This window comes from Crocodylus siamensis, chromosome 9 (genome assembly GCF_052110815.1).
Source record: "Crocodylus siamensis isolate JL-2025a chromosome 9, ASM5211081v1, whole genome shotgun sequence".
Classification (NCBI taxonomy): Eukaryota; Metazoa; Chordata; order Crocodylia; family Crocodylidae; genus Crocodylus; species Crocodylus siamensis.
In genome coordinates, this window is record NC_143403.1 from 48,044,627 (window position 1) to 48,066,778 (window position 22,152).

The window sequence follows — 22,152 nt, forward strand, 5'->3', positions numbered from 1 at the left end:
TGCTTTAATAACTCAGCTACTCAGCCGCTGAGGCTAAAACATGGCAGGATTCCCATCCTTTAATACCTGCTAGTCAAGGGTTTCTGGCCTCTTGTACATTTGGGACTAGGCATTCACAATGGATGCATCTGCATGTACATAGCAGCATTCATGCTGGTCTAGTTTGTAGCTGAGTGAACATGCTCAGTCTACACTTGCACATTTACACATCTACACTGCAAGGGAAACAGAATCAATACCTCCACGTGTGGGATTTTTGGCACTTACATAGCTCAAAAACTGTCATATAAGCATGCAAAGAGAAAGCAAATCCTGTTCTTTGTGCATTACTGAGCACACACACAGAGCAGGGGAAAAGTCCATCCTTGTGGTTCAGAGCAAAACTCCTGGGATCCCATAAGCCTCCACAGAGGTCACCAAACAAACCAGCTTTTTTTCTTGAAAGTCACTCTGGTGCTGTGTCAACCCATAGGAACTGAATGAGAGCTCCTATCAGATACTAGGAGCAGAAGCTGGAGTTGCAGCTGGCTTTACGCAATGGTGGAAATGCTTCAATTTTAATGTTCTATAAAAGAAACCTCTAGTTCTGCATTAGATTTAATGGAAGATTGGGGGGAAAAAAGACCTTGTCCTGATGTTAATTTCTGAAGAATCATGAAACATATCCTTTCACCAAGGGTTCTTCGTGTTTGGAATCAAACATTAATCATGACTTAAAAGAGTGTACAATTCAGAATTACTTAATTGCAAAGCTCCATGAGTAAGTTTGTCCCATACCTGGTGCTGGCACAGCTTATTACACATGTCCATCTGTTTAAGACTGATCTGTCTCCTTCTGGATTTGACTTCTTGGTAAAAGCTCCTGTCCCAGCCCCTCCTACTCATCATTTTCACTCTGTTATATTGGGGAACACTAATTTTGCTTTTACTTTCTACTTATGTGGAATCTGTCGCTGCTCCCATTGATATCAACAGCAAAACACTAACTACTTTCAACAGAAGCAGGACTAGTTTAAGTAGAGCTTCCTGAGGAATGAAGCAGCCCACAGGGCAGGCTGTTTTGTACACACTTGAAGAATGTGGTGGTGTTTCTGATACCAGGCTGAAAGGAAGAGCTAATTCCTTTCCTTCCATCCCTGACCATACCTGCTCACAGAGTGAACGGAAGCCAAATTCATCTAGTCGGTCGAGTTCATAGGTTTCTCCCAGCAGAGGATTGAATGGCTTTGCTGTGCGGTGGACAGTCGTTGAGTAGGAAGACACTGAAAATGCAGCAACAAAACACATCTGCTCTGTGGAACTCTCACACTTGACAGCTTTGTCCAGCAGCTCGTGGTACTCCAAGTCCTCAGTCAGCCTCTGCAGCATAGAAAGTGGCTCATTGAAGTTTACCTAATGTGGGCAAAGGAAAGACAAGAGTTAAACACCCAACACTTCTGGCTGAGCAATGGGCTTCTAGCAAAGATACCAAGGTTGGTGCTTAATGAGCTTCTATTTTAGTGCCTACTTTGTGTCTCACTTTGCTGTTACACTGACACCTTCTTGGTCTCCTAAATGCAGGCATTTCGTGGTCATTTTAGACCCCTGATTTTGACTGTTGGAACCTCAGTCCCTGGAAAATGATCGTGTTCTAACATTCCTGCAGTGATTGGAGATTCAGAGATGAAGGAAACTCTAACTGGCCAGAGGAAACAAACAGGCCTCTTTAATCCCAGCTCCTCTTTCAGTGTTTCATTCATGTGAACACCTGAGTTTGGATTTTTCTATCATTTTACAGGTCAAAGCTGCAGAAAGCCTTGTTTAAAATAATATTGTGGCAATGCCCATTGTTCACTAAATAGCTAGGGAAGGCTCCTGCTGTTGTATTAGGCGGAAAGTGAGGTCAGGATCTGCTGAAACAGCAAATTATGCTCACTATGGTCTCAATTCAGTTCAAATGTTAAGTTAGAGCAGGGAAGTTTGTACAGCATCATGCACTCTGAACTGCATCACTAGAGCTTGGAGACTTTGAACAACCCAGCTTTGATGAATTGGGAACAGCTAGACCTAGGTCTCAGAAACCACTATGGACTTACTGGGTGTGTATACATGAGATGCTACTGTGTAGTCATTACTGAGCATTTATTTAGTACTTGTATTAACAAGTACTAAATAAATGTGCAGTAACCAGATTTACTGCATTGTAGTGCCAGTGAACGTCTTTTAGGTGACACTACTGTGCAGAAGCCTAATAATACTGAGCAGTAGTGTACTACACCAACCATGTTGTGATGCAGTGCTGTGCAGCTTTTTTCAGCTACTGCACTGTCAGTGTTTCATGTACACGCACTCACTGTTTCTAGCTGTATTTTCAGCCACATGCACAGATACAGATACTGTCACAGCAAGCCTTGGCACCTGCTTCCTTCTTTACAACGCTATATTCCTGGTGAGTGCTGGACTTCCCTGTCAGTGTTAGAAAGATGAGCTCACTCGAACACACAGAAGGCCCCCAGCCATTGCCAGACTCAGCGAGGAACCAAGCTCACTCAGCACCCCAACTTTGAATAGTCACACACAGGCCACCATCAGTTTAGCTCAGGGCACAGATTTGTGAATGCCTACTTCAATCCATGGCCATGTGAAGTCAGAGGGTACCAAGCACCAGATCTCCATTAATGCTGACAGTACTTAGGAAAGCGGGACTACGCAGTACTCCTAGGTGACTGGGTCCAGTCCCCTGCAATCACAGACATACGCCCATGCTGTGTAGAAGGTTAATAAGCTGAGCATACAATTCAGTCAGGGGGCAGAAGTGAGATATCGTCAGTGGAAGGAAGAGCTATGGAAGTAAAACAGCTTGAAAACCTGGTACCAAACCTACCTAGAGGAAAGGTAGTGCTTAATTGGACTTAACATGTGTGACACCAGGCAAAATTCTCCTTCTAAGGCAGGGGTTACCTACATAAGGCTCAAGACTTGCATCCAGCCTACAGAGCCACTGGATCCGACCCACAGAGCCTGCAGACTGCCTATGCCCAGGCAACTTCCAGCAATGCCCTTGTTACTGCTGCTTCTTCCACTAACCCTCTAGTCACCCCTGGCTACAGCATGAGTGCAGCTTCCAGCTAGTCTGTGCTGCTGCCACTTTTCCATCCCTGCTTCCATTGCCCTCCTTCTTCTGTGCCTCCAGCTGTGCGGCAGAAGTGGCTTTCAACTGCCCAGCCCAGGCGCAGCTCCCCATAAGATGGAAGCTGCACTCATACCCCATTCAGGGAGCAGGGTCCGGGAGAAGCAGCGGTGGCACAGTTCCCAGCTGTCTGGCCCCAGCACTGGGGCAGGCACAGGGAAAGCCCCCTGCTGTGTATGTGCTGCAGAAGCCATCTGGCCCATGTGAGACTGGAGCCAGGCTGTTCATGCCCAGAGCTTGAAAAGGTTGCCTGCCACTGCTCTAGGGCACTGTACTCTCTGAAGATATGCCTCAAAGGACAGCAATCAGTATAGCTGCATAGATGCAGTCCTTGTGTAGAGGAGCAAAACAGCCCCATACCATGATTTGCAGCTCCATAAATTACTTTAGTTTCAAACAGAACTAATTGATACTGGTCTAAACATGCTTTGTTTATCTGCGCTAGGGGTTTCTTCTGGTGTAGTTGTGCTGCTGGCTGGAACTGGAGCAATTCTCCAGTGTAAAGAAGAGTTAATTAAACAGCTACAGGAAAATAGAGAATTTAGGACAGACTCCAGAGCTCCAACAATGAAATGAAACCTTCCAGTAAGATTTAAGTAACAATGGCTCATTCTCCTTCCTAATCACCTACAGAGCTACTATCCCTGAAATTCCAGCTACTTACAGTGAGTGATTAATTTATGCCAGGGGTAGGCAATTATTTCAGCTGGAGGGCCACTTAACACATTTTGGTAAGCTGTTGAGGGCTGCACATATAAAATCTTTCAGAAGATATCATTTCAACAAATCATAGATAAAAAACAAATCACATACTAAAAATCGAATGTCTACTATAACGTATTTTAATTATTTTGAAAAATCATTTTTGTCCTCATTCATGTGTTTTTGAGCAGTGTATATAAAGGTGACATATATATACAACTCAAAATAAAGTCTTCCTCTTTTATATGGTGTGTGCAGGGGCATGGAGAGGTGTGTGGGGGTGGGGAGCCTCGGGCAGCGGGGCTGCCTGTGCACTAGGTCTTGGGCTCCAACCAGGTGAGAGGTGCGGGAGGGATAGGAGGCATGTACAGAGCTTACCTAGGCAGTGCGGTGCAGGTGCAGTCCACCCCACTGCTGCCCCCGTGACACTCTGCATGGGGCTGAGCTTACCCACTCCTGTCCAGGGCAGCCCATGCTGCACTCCTGCCTACACCTGCCAATGGCCCTGCACAGTTGCTCCTGGTGAGGCTGCACCAGCGTGGGTACCGCTTGGCTCCCCATGACTACAGTGGCTCCTCCTCATCCTCCTGCTGCACAACTCTGGGCAACAGGTAGTGTGGGAAAGGGTGGCAGCCATGGGGACATGTGCCAGGCACCACATGCCCGCCGGGCAGGGGAGAAGCTGCAACTGGGCAGCTCCTGCTCCAGCCATGGGACTCCATTTCCAGCTCCTCGCTGCCATCTATGGACTCCACCCTCCTGGTACGATGAGTAGCCATCTGCAAGAGACTGACTGGGTGGAAGGTGGCCAGGAGCTGAAGCTGGAGCTGGAGCCCCATACATTATGGTCGTAGCTGCAGCTTCCCCCTACCGCCTGGCTGGGTCTGTAATGCCCATGTCCCCATAGCTGCTGCCCTCCTCTGTGCTATTTGCACTATGTGCTGGAGCAGTGCAGCAGGGGTAGTAGTAGAAGAGGAAGAGCCACCGGAGGCAGGGGGAAGCTGAGTAGTACCCTGGCAGCTGCAGCCACAACAGAAACAGCCCTCGTAGGAAGCTGTGCACACTGGGCCAGGGTGAGGGCGGTCAGCGGGCATGGGTGGGAGTGTGGCGTGGGCTGCCCTTGGTGGAAGCAGGCAGGGCTCATCCCTGTGTGGAGTGCCACAGGGGCAGCTGCAGGTTGGATACAGTCAGCTGGTGGGCACCCGTCCATGTGCTGGATACAACCTGCTGGCAGGCCGGATCCAGTCCATGGTCTGTATTTTGCCCACCCCTGATCTATGTTTGGGTCCCATTTTGTTCTCAGGTGAAACTACAACTACCCAGACATCTTGTGGGAAGAGCGCTCGGCTAAATCCAAATGATCGCAAAGCTTCCTCACGTGCGCGGATGACCTCTATCTGACTCAAGAAGTCTGTGGGCCAACAAGAGGCAAAATATTGCTTGACTTGGTGCTGGCAACTGAGGACGACCTAATCAGCAACCTAACGATCGAAGGGAAGCTGGGCGACAATGACCGCGAGCTAATCACCTTCACCATCCACGGAAAAGCTGTCAAGTCAGTCAGCAATACAGGTCCTCGACTTCAGGAGGGCTGACTTTGACAAGCTCAGGAGACTTGTTGGTGAGGTCCTAAGGGACCACGACCCCAAAAGGAGGGGAGTCCAGAAAGAGTGGTCACTCCTCAAGGGAGCGATCCTAGATGCACAAGCTAAGGCTATCCCATCTCAGAGGAAAGGCAGCAAAAGGGCACAGCAGTCCCCTTGGCTCTCCAGGGAACTAGCAGACCTCCTGCATCTAAAAAGATGGACCTACAAAGGATGGAAGACTGGATCCACCTCCAAGAAGGAATACTCTGCACTGGTCCAGAACTGCACGGAGCAAATCAGGAAAGCCAAGGCAGTGACAGAACTCCAGCTAGCTACAGGTATCAAGGACAATAAAAAGTCCTTTTTTAGATATGTGGGGAGCCAGAGGAAAAGCAAGGGCAACACTGGACCCCTGCTGAACCAGATGGGACAACTGACAACCAATGCCCAGGAAAAAGCCAACTTACTAAATGGGTACTTTGCATCGGTTTTCACCAGCAAACCAGGAAAGCCAAGGCTGCCATGGAACTCCAACTGGCCACAAGTATCAAGGACAATAAAAAAGTTCTTTTTTAGATATGTGGGGAGCCGGAAGAAAAGCAAGGGCAATGTTGGAGCCCTGCTAAACCAAAAGGGAGAACCGATGACCAACGCCCAGGAAAAAGCCAACTTGCTAAATGGGTACTTTGCAACAGTCTTTCACAAATCCCATGGGATGCCCCTGCCCATTACGGGACAGGGACATCTAGGCGAGGGTGGTTCCTTGTCCTCCATCAGTGCTGACTTTGTGAAGGAACAACTTGAGAGGCTGGACACCTTTAAGTCAGTCGGCCCTGACAATCTGCACCCCAGGGTACTCAAGGAGCTGATGAGCATCATCACCGAGCCCCTGGCACGGATCTTTGAGAGCTCCTGGCGCTCTGGTGAAGTGCCCGATGATTGGAAGAAGGCCAACGTGGTGCCTATCTTCAAGAAAGGGAGAAAAGTGGATCTGGCAAACTACAGGCCCATCAGCCAGACCTCTATCCCAGGGAAAGTCTTAGAAAAAATCATCGAGGCCATCCTCAATGGACGGGCAGATGGCAACACCCTGAGGGATAGCCAGCACGGGTTTGTTGCAGGTAGGTTGTGCTTGACCAATCTCATTTCCTTTTACAACCAGGTGACCTATCACCTGGACAAGGGGGAAGAGACTGAGGTCACATATCTCGACTTTAAAAAGCCTTCAATCTGATATCCCAAGATCACCCTTTGGCAAAAGCTGGCCAACTGCAGCCTTGGGTCTACCATGATCCATTGGCTGGGAACTGGCTCCGTGGTCAGACCCAGAGGGTAGTAACTGATGGAAGTCAATCATTATGGTGCCCTGTGACCAGTGAGGCCCCTCAAGGCTCTGTCCTTGGACCTATTTTGTTCAACCTCTTCATTAATGCTGTGGACATTGGAGTCAGAAGTGGACTGGCTAAGTTTGCTGATGATACCAAATTTGGGGGTAAAGCATCCACACCTGAGGACAGGGGGGTAATCCAGGCTGACCTGGACATACTCAGGAAATGGGCAAACGGGAACCTGATGGTGTTTAACACCAAAAAAATGCAAGGTTCTCCACCTGGGGAGGAAAAACCTGCAGCATATCTATAGGCTTAGCAGTGCTACGCTGACTAGCACTACGGACGAGAGTGACTTGGGCATCAGGATTGACCACAAGATGAACATGAGCCTGCAATGTGATGCTGCAGCCAGTAAAGCAAGCAAAACACTGGCTTGCATCCATAGATGCTTCTCAAGCAAATCCCGGGACGTCATTCTCCCCTTGTACTCAGCCTCGGTGAGGCCGCAGCTGGAGTACTGCGTCCAGTTTTGGGCTCCACAATTCAAAAAGGATGTGGAGAAGCTTGAGAGAGTCCAAAAGGAGATCCACGTGCATGATCAGAAGTCAGGAAAACAGACCTTATGATGAGAGGCTGAGAGCCATGGGACTTTTCAGCCTGGAAAAGTGCAGGCTCAGGGGAAAGCTGATGGCCACCTATAAGTTTATAAGGGATGTTCACCTGGACCTGGGGGAACGTTTGTTCACCAGAGCACCCCAAGGGTTGAATGGTTATAAACCCCTGCAAGACCGATTCAGGCTGGACATAAGGAAGAACTTCTTTACTGTCTGAGCCCCCAAGGTCTGGAATGGCCTGCTGCCGGAGGTGGTTAAAGCACCTACTTTGAATGCCTTCAAGAGAAACCTGGATCTTTTTCTTGCTGGGATCCTATGACCCCAGCTAACTCCCTGCCCCTGGGGCAGAGCGCTGGACTCGATGATCTTCCGAGGTCCCTTCCAGCCCTAATGTCTATGAAATCTATAAAAAATGGAAGAGCAAAAAAAGAAGGAAGAGGCACAAGGGACAAATAACAGATCTATTTGTTGGAGGTGCAAATTAGGGGAAGATTGCTGCTGTGGTCTATTTCAATGCTACTAGTGTATCATTCATCACAGATCCAGTGGCACTAACTAGCTGAATACAGGTGTCTCACAAGTGGACTGAGGTTAGGAAAATAACTTCTCTGCCTTCTTAAATTTCTGCCCTTGCAGGTGGACTTTAATTTTGCAATGCCTGTCCCCTCCTGGGTGATTGATAGACAGTGTCTGACCAAGACACCATGATACAGACAAGGTCACTGTTGGATATCCTGCATCAGCACTAGATGTGTTGGGAGGGCAGTTACACAGCTACTTCCTCCATCTTCAGTTTCCCTGCTTCTATATATAACTGACAGTTAAGCAGATCCATATATCTCTGCCTAGTCCAACTGCAGCATGCACAACAGCTGGAAACATTCTTTTTTTTTGCTTACTCTGGTACACTGAAAAGTTAATTGGAAAGAACTGATGCTGACTGAATGCTTTTGGGACCATTATTCAGTTTTAGTGGGATCTCTGTAAAAGGGATGCTGTCAAGGTGAGTCTGTCCCTGCTGGAAAAGAAAAATAAAAACATCCCATGCCTCCCCCTAAGCTTCCAGAATATCCAAGACAAACAGAAGTCTTACCATGGATTTAAATGGCTTCTACCAGACCTTTTTTAACAAATAAACTGTCTTCTTCAGGGTAACAAGACAGCCAGTGACATGCTGGGCTGGTATGTAAGAATCAGAACATGAAACTGCCCACGAGAAATGTTATAGTTAGGAGATGGCCGGAATGTGTTCAGTGAAATACTATTTTACCCCCAAATGCTGATCTAGGGACATAGGACTGCAAAGGGCACCCTGGAACAGCCACTTAATCAAAGAATCCCCCATAACCATCTTTTGAGACTCTCGCATACAACTGCAAGGCACAGTACCTGAAATGCCCTGTGGAATACTATGGGTAAAACTAAGGGAGATGAGAGCACTTCCAGTGGCCGGCCACTCTGATTATATAGGTAAGTTATTGGCTTAACGAATGCTCTGAAAACTGAGGTGCATTGTGGTAAAATGGGGGTTTTGGTGAAATTCCCCAAGTGAAAATGCTTTGGAGAAAAGATTTGATTTTAACCTTTGGAAACAAAGTCTTTGATCTGAAAAAAATTCCAAAATTTATATTAATAAGGCTTAAAAGAAGAAAAATGAAATTTTATTCAATCTGAGGTAAAGCTTTTTGGTTTGTTGAATTAATGATATTGAATTTTTTCATGATTCAGGAAAGGAAGAAAATTCCAATTTCTCACAAAATGTAATAGAATAGGCAAAACATTTCCTGTGTTCTAGTTATGGAATCTAGTGTACACACCTTTCCAAATACCATCACTCTTAAGATTTAGCTTAAGAGCAGGAGGGCTTTTACAGAATCCTTGATACCCTCAAGTAGCAAAGAGCTACAGAGTGGGCTTGTCAGCTGTGTAGGCAAGGTGAAATGAGAATGCAGTGTTCAAAAAAAAGGCAAACCATGAACAGCTTGCAAGGAGTCTCTGAAAAAACCCAGGCAAAACAGATCTATTCAAACATACAGCGACAGAACAAAGCCAGCACCTGCCTGCTCCCTCTCAATCATCAGTGCTCATTCAAAGGCAAGTTAAAATCTTTCCATTGGAAATAAGGATTAATTCACCAAAAATACAAAGCCTCAAAACCTTATTTACTGCACATTACAATTCCATACTACAGAGATGTTTATTCACAAGAAACACAATGAGCTGCACAAATAGGGATTTTCAAACATCTTAAGTTGTTTATGAAAGACATGGCCTCTGGAAAATGTTTTATGGAATCGATGATCAGGGCAGTGCATACTGAATGCAGATTCCTTTGTCATTCTAACACACAAGATCCAATATACTCAAGCTGGAAAAGATTTATCACCAACTTATATTACATTTAGATACATGTCAAAATATCTCAGTTTCCCTTTTTTTCTTCAGCTTCTTTTTTCCTTCCTTTTTGCTCAACTTCTAATTCCTATGTTTGTCCAGAACAAGGGCCTATTTCCATCAATCTATCAAAACAAGGGCCTATCTCCACTCCTGTAGCCAACAATTCTTACTACACTCTAAGCAAATATATACCAGAGCTGCAGGATTTAAACTGCAGTTCATGGATTGCTAAAGGGCCATTGTGGCCTTTACCATAGACTAACTGTTCTCAGAGTCAGTATGGCTAGGGACAGACATTACACATAAACCAGTTTAAGTAATCAGAAACTGGTTTAAACCTGTAACAGAACAGATGTTCAGTGCACATAAACCAGTTTGAGAATGGCTGAAACCAGTCTGAGATAAACCTGGTTGAATGTAGTAGCAGACTTAACTGATTTGGGTCAAACCAGTTTATGCAACATCTGTCCCCAACCTCTTGCTGGTTTAAGATAAATCAGACACCAGCATCCCAGCATGTTCTCAGGGCTGGGCTCCCTGCTCCACTGCTGGGCTGGCCTGGCCCCTCACCTCTGCTCCCTGGCTGCAGCTCCGGCAGAGACTAGCAGGCACAAAGCATCTCCCTGTCTTCTCCCTGCTAAACAGAGATTATTCCTCACTCCCCTCTGCCTTATGCACAGGGATCTGGGTTTTCTGTTTCCCATGGAAAAACAGAGAAAATCACAGATTTCCTGTTTTTATCAGAGAAAATGCGGATTTTACCTTTTAGCAGAGAAAGCTGTGGATTTCCTACTTTTGCAAAAAGCTCTGCAGGCTGGTAGAGTTCCAGCCTGCAGAAGCTGATTGCAAAAAGGGCAGGAAACCCCCAGCCCTGTCGGAGAAGGGGAGGGAGAGAGAGGGGGGGAAGGGCAGGGCCTGAGGCTCTTAGTCAGTCCCAAGGCTTGCTTCAGGATCACTTTCCTTCCTGAAGCCTATAAGTTTAGGTAAGTGGGGCTTGCAGAGGCCTGGGGGGTTGTGGGGCAGGGCTGGGGAGGGAGAAGCTGGCTGTGGGGAAAGCTGGCTGGCGGCTGAGGAGTAGGGAAGTGCTGGTGAAAGACATGGAGTGCCCAGCCGGCTGCATGTAGACCGTGAGTGGCACTATTGGCTCGACTGGGCTTGGCGCTTCCAAGTGCAGCTTCCCTTAAGGGCCGATACCACACCACTCGGGTTCTACATGCCACTGGCGGGCATTCCTGCAGGGAGCTGGATCGGGCCTTAGGGAACTGGGAGCTGTTGATGGAAGACATGGAATGCCCACTCAGCGGTCACATTTGGAACCAGAGCCGCACTATCTGCCCTTAAGAGAAGCCACACATGAAGGCTCTGAGCTCAGTCAGGCCAATAGCACCATTCCGGTTCCATGTGCCACCAGCCAGGTGGGCATTCCATGTGGGGCTTTCCCCAACATCTCTCCCTCCCTCAGCCTGGGTGGACAGGCGAACGGGGATAGAGCGCACCCGGGGGCACAGTGGTGGCATCTCCCTCGGTGCCTTCCCATACTTACCTTTTTTTCTTGGAGAGAAGGGGGGGCGTGCCAGTTGCTGCCGGCACACAGCACACTGCAGGGAGCTGGGGTTTGCACATGGCAGCTGACACTGCACCAACACTGCCGCTGCCATACCCCATGCTGCCTTCCTGCGGAGTGCCTGGCCGGCAGCGGATAGAGGCTGAGGGAAGGTAGCGCAGGGCACAGCACTGGTCGTGGTGGTACAGTGGTGGTGCCAGCTGCTGCGTGCGAACCCTCCCCACTCCTGTCTGGCCAGGCAGTGTGTGTGCGGCCTGCAGAAGGGCACCATTGGACTTGGCTCCCCGGCCCTTCTCCTGGGATCTGGCATGGAGAGCTGAGGTGAGGGGTGGGGAGGTGCAGAGATGTGCTGCGTGGGGCTGACAGCATCCAGCGCGCCCCTCCCCCTCCCCCAGGAAAGAAGAAAAGTCTGGGATGGCACCGAGAAAGATGCTGCCACCATGTTTCTGGGTGTGTTCCATCCCCACCTGCCTTCCCGCACACCCTCCCCCCCATTCTCCCTCCCATTCTCTCTGTCCCCCCAGCCTCTTCCTTTTCCCCCACCCTACCCACTGGGGTGTGTGTGTCTGTGCCTGAATGTGTGTGTCTGTGGGGCTTGGGGAAATATTGCTGGGGTAGTGAAGGGCACCAGCATGGCTGGGGAGGCTGTGGGGGGGAGTGAGGGGCACTAGCAGGCCAGGGAGGGCTGTTGAGGGCCTTTAATTTTCATCAAGGTTTTTAGGGTTTTATCAGAGAATTTGCTATTTTTTGTCAGAGAATTTGCAGTTATTTATCAGGGAAAACCAGGATCCCTACATTATGCAGATACCTCAGTTTTAGCTAGCATACCACATGCTGGGTATGGTACGTGCTGTAGGAGACAACAAAAACAGACAGGCTTTTTAAAGCTAATCAACAGGTAGCTTAATGTCCTTCCTTTGAAAAGCTGTTTAAGAAGAGATGTTTAAAAAGAGCTCCATTAGTTAATGGAGAGAGGCTTTGTTTTCCTAATGGGTTGATAAACACTGAGTTAGGGGTGATAAACATTCCCTGCTGGGCTGCTTGTGGGCGAGGAATAATCAGAGCATCCTGCTGGGGCCTGGCCACACTCTGCCTCAGCTCAGCCCCATGGAAGCGAAGGGAGGGCTGCTCTATCATCCTCCAGCTTCTAGCCTGAGCCACTGCAGGCATTTGCCTACATTTCTGGAATGAAAAGGGAATGTCTATGCACCTCCAAATCGGATGAAGCGCTGCAAGTCAGACTAACCTGCAAATACTGAATCAATTCCGGCTCAGGCTTTTTGAAGGCCTGTCCCTAGCTTATAAGACTCTCATTTGAGGTGTAAGTTTGCAGGTCCCACACACTCTCAATCACCAACTCTAGATAAGAGCTGAAAGAACTCGGCACCTTGTGAAAAGTAGCCCCTTATCCACAAACTTCCCAATGTATTGACTGTAGGGAGATAACAGCAGTGGCCACTATTCCTTAGATCCAGTTGGATTGTTTACAACATGGTGATTTGTTGAGCAGTTTAACAGGGAGAGCAACCTTGCAAATCTGTCTGGACTGATTTGCCCTGTTAAGCTTTACTATACTTAATTCCCACAGGCTGACAGAAGAAGCTGCTGGGAAGGCACAGCATATTGCTCTCAGATTCCTGACTCTGCATTAGTGACTCTCGGAACAATTTGATCCATAGGAAAGGTGCAAATTGCTCCTCTCTTGGCACCAGACAGGCAGCTGCTGCTGGTATTTTTAAAAGAGAACATTAAGTCTGGAGCACATTTCTGTGCACTTCAAACTCCTATCTGAAACTGATCTTCAACAGTGATTCTAATGGACAGCCCAGGACTGTGGGTGTGTCTGCTGAAAGGAGAAAGATAGTTAGCCATGTTAGTCTGAAGACAGGCAGAGGGCAGCGCAGATCTGCAACTTATAAACTAACCGAGATGTATATGCAGCATAAACGTTTGTGAACTCAAGTTAAACTTCATCAAATGCTGTGAAAAGACAACATAGAGCTGTGTACAAATTGGGGTGCCTGATTTGAATACAAAAGGTGGAGGCAGAGAGAGGAAGGTAGTGCTGAGAGTGGCATACTAGCAAAGAATCCATAGGAGCAAAGGGGTCACAGAAGCTAATCCGGGTGATGGGATAAGAATCTGTAGTCCCTGTTTAAACCAACTACCTTCAGGCTACCAACTTGCAGTCTAAGCATACCACTAGATACATTATCTTCAGCCAAACTTTACTTTATAACCATATCTGCTCTGATTCTACCAACTGGGATGTGTATCTTAAGGATTTGGAACTGGGCTTCCTAGCTATTTCAGTAGCTATTGAGCACAAGAGTTAGGGATACAGCCTCTGAATCGGAACTTCTTAGACCTTAAATGCTGGAATCTACAAGTGAGAGAGGAATAGTGGAAAAGACCCTGGTCATATCCAGTTCACTCTCCCTTTCAGCATTCCCTCTCTGCCACTGTGTTACACAGGATACTGGGCAAAATGGACCTGTGGTCTGACTCAGTAAATGACAGTTCTTATGTACAATCCCCAGAATGTAGACACTCAAATCAACAAAGCCAGACTCAGACCTCACTCCAATCTGCTACAGTACCAACCCCGGGGCAAAGACAATAGAATGTCTCTGTTTGTCACCTACAGGCCTCAACTTGAACATCTCAGACACATCACTAATGACTTCCAACCCCTCCTGGAAAAGGATGACCACCTCAAGGTAGCTGTGGGGGAGAAACCCGTCCTGGCTTACAGACAATATCCCGTCTCAAAAAATGGGATTTTTATCCCATTATCTGGATAAGCTATTGTGTGACGCCTCTGCTCGTATGGGTTCTTATATGCCTCATTCAGCGCTGTCATTCTCCCCACTTTCCTCTCCTTCCTCCCTTCCCATTTTTTGTATTCAAATCACTTACTCCACTTTGTATACTGCTCTATGCTGTCCTTCCACAGAACCTGATGAAGTGAGCTTGAGTTCACAAATGTTTATGCTCTCACTCTGTATCTCAGTTAGTCTATAAGGGGCACATCTACCTTGCCTTCTGCTGGAAAATCATTGTGAGGGAAGGACACAAACATACCCATTAATAAGAGTCTGTCTGAGTATAAACTCAAAGAAGGAAAAACATGGACAAGTTATCTGACAACATGCATAAGCTGCTTTAGCAGACTGTTTCCTTCTTTAATAGAGACAGGAATTGGTATGTTCACTAATAGCGGGTATTTGGCTACAGAGCTATAGGTCAAGCCTAGCCTGGCTGGAACAATGAATCTGAATCTCTTTCCATTCTCTGACAGTGTCACAATAATATACATTTACTGCTGAAATTCTATAGCTGCCTTGCCAGTTCTCATAAATTTCAGTTGCCCATCATCTTCAGCAGGAGAGTAGTTTCTTAGAGCTATACCACTGCTCATTTACAGGACTGGCCCATAGGTATCTCGGAACCTACAGTCTATAAAAGGTAAAATTTGTTTCCAAGGAGCTTTCCCTGAGGGAGTTTTTTGGGAAGGTTTAGTAGGATTAATTATGAGCAGTATTTTACCTGGCAAAGTACCAGCTAGCATATCCACTGGAGTCTGAAAATCCAAGAGTTAAATCCTGTTTCAGTTTATGGGCCTAAATAGTACATAGAAAGCCATGTAACTTCAATTTTTGATACTTACACACATTGATTTTACCTCTTCATAAATAGTTTTAACTGTTAATACAGAAAGTAGGTGCTGCTTTTTTGTAACTCCATCTTAAGGGTTAGATGGTGGTTGTTCCAAATCCAAAACATTAATGGGATTTTCTGGGTCTCAAGTGGGGTGGAACAGAATTTCACTTAGATGCTTAAGTCCACTTAACTGCCTAATTGGTGGACCAGGATCTGGCCCAGGGTTCCCCAGGCAGGTGCCATCACCACTAAGCAACTGAGTGGGGCTGAGGCTGGGACTGGGCAGGGATCAGGAGGGAGCAAAGCCCAGCCGGGCCCAGAATCAAGACTGGGGCCAGGGCCTGCTGCAACCATGCAGCCGCCCCTTCCACTGTGCCTGTGGTTGTTGCCCGGCGCTGGCACCCCCTGCACCAACAAATCCGCTGCCCCCAGCCCCACACCGGCCCCAGCCCTGCACTGCCTGGGTGGCACTGAAACCAGGAGCCTCAGCTGCACTGCCAGGCTGCAGGGGATGGAGCCCCCGGGACCCCTGCACCCACCCTGAGTTGTCCCCGGGCAGTGCGGGGCTGGGACCAGTGCAGGGTGGTGGATTCATTGGAGCGGGGGGTGCCAGCACCAGGAGCCATGCCCCCCCACACAAGCAGTCCCATGCCTCACTGGCTGTTCAGCACCTGCCTCTCCCCTAACCCCAGCCTCAGCCCCACTCCCTCCCCACCCCTGCTGCAAACGCTGGAAGCCCTCAGCCAGGCTGCCTTACAGCCCTACCTCTGGCCTGCGCTTGGGGGGGGGGGCTACACCCCATAAGTCAAAACTTCTACCACCTATCTTGATGGGATAACTGGCTCTGTGGACGTGGGGAGACCAGTGGATGTCATATACCTTTACTTTAGTGAGGCGTTTGATACAGTCTCCCACAACATTCTTGCAAGCAAGCTAAGGAATTATGGGCTGGATAAACTGACTGTAAGGTGAATAGAAAACTGGCTGAAGCATTGGACTCAGAAGTTAATAATCAATGGCTAGTTGGCAGCCAGTATGAAGTGCAATGCCCCAAGGGTTAGTTCTGGGGCTGGTTTTGTTCAATATTTTCATCAACAATGTGGAAGATGGGATTGAGTGCACTCTCAGCAAGTTTGGAGATGACACCAAGCTGAGGGGGAGTAGTAGATATGATGGAGGGTAGGGTTATGATTTTGAGAGGCCTTGCCAAATTGAAGGATTGGACCAAAATAAATCTCATGAGGTTCAATAAGGACAAGTGCAAAGTCCAGCACTTAGGATAGAAAAATTCCATGTATTGATACAGGCTGTGAATCAACTGACTAAGCAGCAGCTCTGCAGAAAAGGACCAGGGGGTTACAGTGGACAATAAGCTGAACATGAGCCAACAGTGTGCCCTTGTTGCCAAGAAGACTAACAGCATACTGGGCTGTATTAGGAGCACTGCCAGCAGATCAAGGGAAGTGATTCTTCCCTCTACTTGTTATTGGTAGGCCACATCTCGAGTCCTGTGTCCAGTTTTGGGCTCCCCAATACAGAAAGCATGTAGACAAATTGGAGAGAGTCCAATGGAGGGCAATGGAAATGGTTAGGGGGCTAGGGCATATAACTTCTGAGGAGAGGCTGAAGGAATTAGGCTTATTTTGTTTGGAGAAGAGAAGGCGGAGGGGGACTTAAGAGCAGCCTTCAACTACCTGAAGGGGGTTCCAAGAGGACGTAGTGATAGTTAGGGTCAACACAGAGGTAGCCCTCAATAATCCAGCCCTCAATTTGGGGCTGGACTCGATAATCCTCTGGGGTCCCTTTCAGCCCAAATGTCTATGAAATCTATGAAATCCTGAGCCATGTGAGCTGAGTCTCCTTCTCTGTCACTGTTGCAAACCCACACCTAAGGAGCCCAAACTGGATTTCTATTTCTTGAGCACAGCACTAAGATGTATCCTATGTTTCATTATGAGGCCCTGTGTGTGAGGCCTGTAGGTGACACACAGAAACAAACCATTAACCACAGAGGGCAAAAGAGGGGAGTCAGGGGGAAGGGAGGAAATCAGGCTGAACTGACTGACTGGCTTTAAATGCTCCTTTATATAACAGTCACAATGTAAGAACCAATTACCAGAAAAACAAAACAAAACAGAAATAAGTCTGCAGACTACCTCTCTCTCCTTCAGGCTACTCTCCACTTACAGGCAATAGAGGAAGTTGGGCACAGAATTCAAGAAGAGGAAACTGGGATTGCTCTTGGCAGACTTCTTGTGCTACAGGCCTGCCAGTCCAGGTACATGCCAAACACACTGCAGATAAGAGTGAGCTAGGTATAATGTAAAGGAGGCTGCGTTCACCTAACTTCTGAAAGTCCAAAAGAGATCGCAGGGCGGGGTTGAACTGTGCCTAGAGGACTGAGAGTAGGGGTTTAAATGTAGCTGGCCAATAGGTATGAGGTTTAGACAACTTTAAATCAACATTAGCTATGAGAGTATGCTAAAAGGCTAGGGAACATCCTTCAGTGTCATGCACCTTAGAACCTCTGCTCTGTGATTCAGAGAGCTCCTGAAAACAGATTCATCTGCCCAGACGGAAGTTATTCTCCACAGCTTTACAGTTCATTTGCAAGGCATCTGTGGATTCCACAAGGATGTTTATTGACCCAGAGTAACAGCTAGGGACTTTACTTTCAAGATAGGACTCTCTGCACCCCATTTCTAATGAAAGAAAAACTCTAAGAAGTTGACGCTAAAGCAGATGGCAGCAAATGCACACAAACAGGGGACCCCAATATTCATCTTCATGGAGTAGCAAACTTTCAGACTCCCCACCCCCAAAAGTAAATCAGCCATGCTATGGGGGGGACCACAGAAACCAAAAAAGAGGATACTGGCACAATGCCACTACCAATATTCTTAAAAGCCAGGCCCAAAGCAAGCAAACTGTCAGGCCCTGTCTCCTTCAAAGGGAACACAACTCTCATCTTTCACTCCCAAGAGCCAAGTGGTTAGGGTAATCACTCAGGAAGCAGGAAAACTGTCTTACAGGCCTCCCTCAGACAGCAGGGACTTGAACCTACATACATCTCTCTGACTTCATAGCACAATACTCAAACCACCACACTACAGGTTAGGCATTAACCAGAGGTCTCTCCAGCCCTCCTTCTGAGGCTCAATCACTGTCCCTTGCATTTAACAGTCAAAAAATACAATGAATGGAGAGCAGTGCAGTGAAAAAGTTTCTGCGCAGTTTGAAATAAGACTCTAGGCTACAATCCAGGGTCCCTTTCCCACCAGGACAATAACCATCTCACTGAGTCCTCTGACTTGCATCCTCTGGTCCTACATATCTCCTTCTCTTAGCTGCCTAGAGGGTCAGCCTTAACAAGAGCACTACAGAAGGCCCTGAAAAATGGAGTGTGGTGGTTTGAACCTTGGTTAAGACGTTAGAATGATGTAGGTTCACACCCCCTCTGAGTGAGGGAAGTTTTAAATCTGGGTCTGTAGCTCCCTGGGTACGTGCCCATTTAAAACACAGGCAGGCCCTCCTCTTCTTCCTGAGCTTAGCACTTACCTATCCTTGGTACCTGGCTGCCTGCTTTTTCATGACTTAGATGCAGGCATGCATCCAGAATGCCCACATAATATGTAGCTGTGCCTCCGGCCAGTGCGTAACCTAGGGGTTTTCAACCTTTTTTGGCTGGTGTACTCCTGGCAGCCGGTCAAGAAGCAGGGAGTCCCCAGCGGCCAGTTGACAAGCAGGGGGACAGGAGGGGGATCCCCCACATACAGCGATGAAACCAGAAGCACTGGCGGCAAAACCGGAAGTGCCGGCAGTGGAACCAGGAGTACCCCCCGCTTCTCTGCGCTGCTGCTGTGTACCCCCTGGCAGCTTCCCAAGTACCCCCAGAGCTACACGTACCCCTGGTTGACAACCCCTGGTGTAACCTATTGCCCATGTTCAGTTTATAGCAACACATTTTTCAACTGCACTGAAGGGATAAAATACTTGCTACATGTGCATACGTACCAAAAACACAGCTAGACAGTGCTATTTATATGCATAAAAGGGAAAAAGAATTCCACTAAGGGCTTCACTTAGCTTGGCACCTTCCAAGATAGTCCTTGGTGGGCTTGTCTATATAATTCTGATGGTAGGTCCTGGTGAAGAGTCTGCCCTGCACACCCATGTCCACTCTAAACCCAGAGGTCTGCAAGTAAGGCTGCTTGGGAATTCTTTCCCAACAGCAGTTTTCAGGCCCACTGGAGACTGATGGCTTGAAAACAAACACAGATTGAACAAACCCGGAGAAGCTTAACTAGCAAACTTTGTGATTTGGAGTATGTCTGCCAGTGTGGGTTGGGACATGCTTTGCCTTATCCTGGCTGGGGCACACCATCACCATAGCACAGATAAGGTCAAGGGAGCCTCGAAAAGGGAGAAAACCCTTCAGGGGAAAGGGGTGGAATTTGAGAGTCCAGAATAACACATGGTATGCCAGGCATCCAATTTACAAGTACAAGGCAATCCTTCTGCAGCAACCTGCGCACCCAAACCCACAAGTTTACCAAAAGGAAGGAGTTCCTCTGTGGTTGCCTGCACACACTGCTGAGCAGACACACAGAAACAAACCATTAACCACAGAGGGCAAAAGAGGGGAGTCGGGGGGAAGGGAGGAAATCAGGCTGAACTGACTGACTGGCTTTAAATGCTCCTTTATATAACAGTCACAATGTAAGAACCAATTACCAGAAAAACAAAACAAAACAAAAAATTAGCGATGCAGATTCATTCTGCTGAAGGGCCCATGCGTAGCAGCAGCTGCTCTGCCTGAAATGCAGCTGTGCTCTGGGCACCGGAAAGACCAAATAAATCATTCAATTATTTTCTGATTGAAATGTCTAACAACAGAAAAACAGACTCTGCTAAAGGTTCATGGGTAGTTGCACTGTTGCCTGCATTCAGCAGTCCACAGTACAAAAAGTTTCCATTACCTGTCACTCTAAAGAGCTCTCCCTCTTTTATGGAGTCTTATTTGCTCCTGGGTGTTCCTGATTTTACCCAGAATGCACCTCTTCCACAGGACAATGTATGGCATTAGAACCCCCCCTTCTATGGGACAATGCCATGACTGCACTGAGCTCTCACACTTTAGAAAAGTAGGAGGGGCACCTTTTTTTTTTTTTTTTTGCAGACATGCAACAAATTAACAGCACCCTCCCTGAGTGCCACTTCAGTCCCCTTCCCCTGCTATGCTTTCTATGCCACCCCTGCTTTAGAACATATACAAGGGAGCAGAGCTTAAGAGGAAGACGGCTGTTGTTCATGTGGGAGATGGGAAGGAAGACAAGGTGAAGGCTGACTCACTGGGAGCTCCCTGAAGAGCTGTTGGACCAGCATCTGCCCCAGGAAGCCAGGAAGTGGAGGAGTGTGGGCATGAACAGCATGCGCCCCCATGATCTAAATTCACTTTGCTACTTTAGGAACATAAAATGTATTATGTTTGCTTGGTTTGCTCAAAAAATTATTATGTTTGGTATATTTATTAAATTTAACAATATAGCTTATTCAGACAATAATTACAAATATACTAATTGAATTTACTTTAAAATGTTTTACATTTTTATTACAAATGGAGCTACAAGCTGCTGAACTCTCAGTTTCTGCCAGTTTATGAGAAGCAGGCAAACATTAAAGTTGAAAATAGAAGAAACCATCAACACTGTAGTAAAACAAAGAAAGTTACTATGTATTCTGGACTTGTCTCCTCCACAGTGTCAAGCAGATATAGAAAGCACTCATTTTTAGAAAAAGAGCTGAGAAAAAAAGTAAGAAAAAAACCCCAAGTCTCATTCAATACAAATTTTGCCACATGAAACTTTGTCTAATCAGTCTCATTTTCTGAGCTATCAATATCAGCAGTTTCTGCTTCTTCGAATCCTTCATTTTTATCAACTTCATGGACTTCTGAAGACAGAAGGTTTCCCCGGATTGAGACAACCTTCTCTACTTTTTCACATGTTAATTTATTTCTTGATCTGGTGCAAGTATTTCCAAATATAGACCAGTTTCTTTCACTCGCAGAAGTTTGAGGAATCTGAAACAGGCCAGAAACAAGCGGCATCAAGGGCTGTGTAATGCAAAGGCCTTGCTACCATGCTGCAGGAGGGCTATGCTTGGCAGAGTCCCAGACTGCATTCCTGGACCAAATACTGAAGATGTTCTGTATTCTGCAACATCTCAAAGTACTTTTCCAACATCAAGTCCTAAGTGTGTTGTTTGTTTTGTAATTCAGTCAAATGCAGTAGCGGTGCTATGTGCCTTTGAATCTTGGATCCAAGAGCTCTGCAGCAACATGAATTGATTGGCAGCAAAATTCTTCCTGTCTGTTAATAAAGACTTTCTCTTTTTTTCTTCTGTACTTCTAAGTGGTGATGCACTTAGATTCTCCTTGACTTCAGGAAAGCCAAGTCTGACAAGCTCAGGAGGCTTGTCAGTGAGGCCCTAAGGGACCACGACCCCAGGGAGAGGGGAGTTCAAGAAGAGTGGTTGCTCCTCAAGGGAGCACTTCTCAGTGAACAAGCTAGTTCTATTCCATCTCAGAGGAAAGGCAACAGGAGGGCACAGCAGCCTCCCTCGCTCTCCAGGGATCTCTCAGCAGACCTCCTGAGGCTAAAAAGAAAGGCCTACAAAGGATGGAGGACGGGATTCACCTTCAAGGATGAATATTCCACACTGGTCCAGTCCTGCAGGGAGCAAACCAGGAAAGCCAAGGCTGCAGCTGAACTCCAACTAGCTTTGAGCATCAAGGACAATAAAAAGTCCTTTTTCAGATACGTGGGGAGCTGGAGGAAAAACAATGGCAACATTGGACCTCTGCTGAACCAGATGGGACAAGTGACGCCCAGGAAAAAGCCAACCTATTAAATGGTACTTTGCATCAGTCTTTCATCAGTCCCATGGGATGCCCATGCCCGCTACGGAACAGGGAGGTCTGCGTGAGGGAGATACCCTGTCTTCCATCAATGCTGACCTTGTAAAGGAACACCTTGAGAGGCTGGATACCTTCAAGTCAGCTGGCCAGACAATCTACACACCAAGGTAATCAAGGAGCTGGCGAGCCTCATAGTTCGGCCTCTGG

The 22,152-nt window shown here is 47.3% G+C and overlaps 1 protein-coding gene across 5 annotated transcripts in view; it reads right to left on the bottom strand.

The window, feature by feature from the left end:
• OSBP2 (oxysterol binding protein 2) overlaps window positions 1-22,152 on the bottom strand; it is a 341,188-nt gene that overhangs the window by 20,515 nt on the left and 298,521 nt on the right. For all 5 annotated transcript variants that reach the window (XM_090061927.1, XM_090061928.1, XM_090061929.1 and 2 more), the window contains one exon: window positions 1,147-1,392. In XM_090061927.1, coding sequence (XP_089918053.1) covers window positions 1,147-1,392 — 246 coding nt within the window. The remainder of the gene's footprint in view (window positions 1-1,146; window positions 1,393-22,152) is intronic.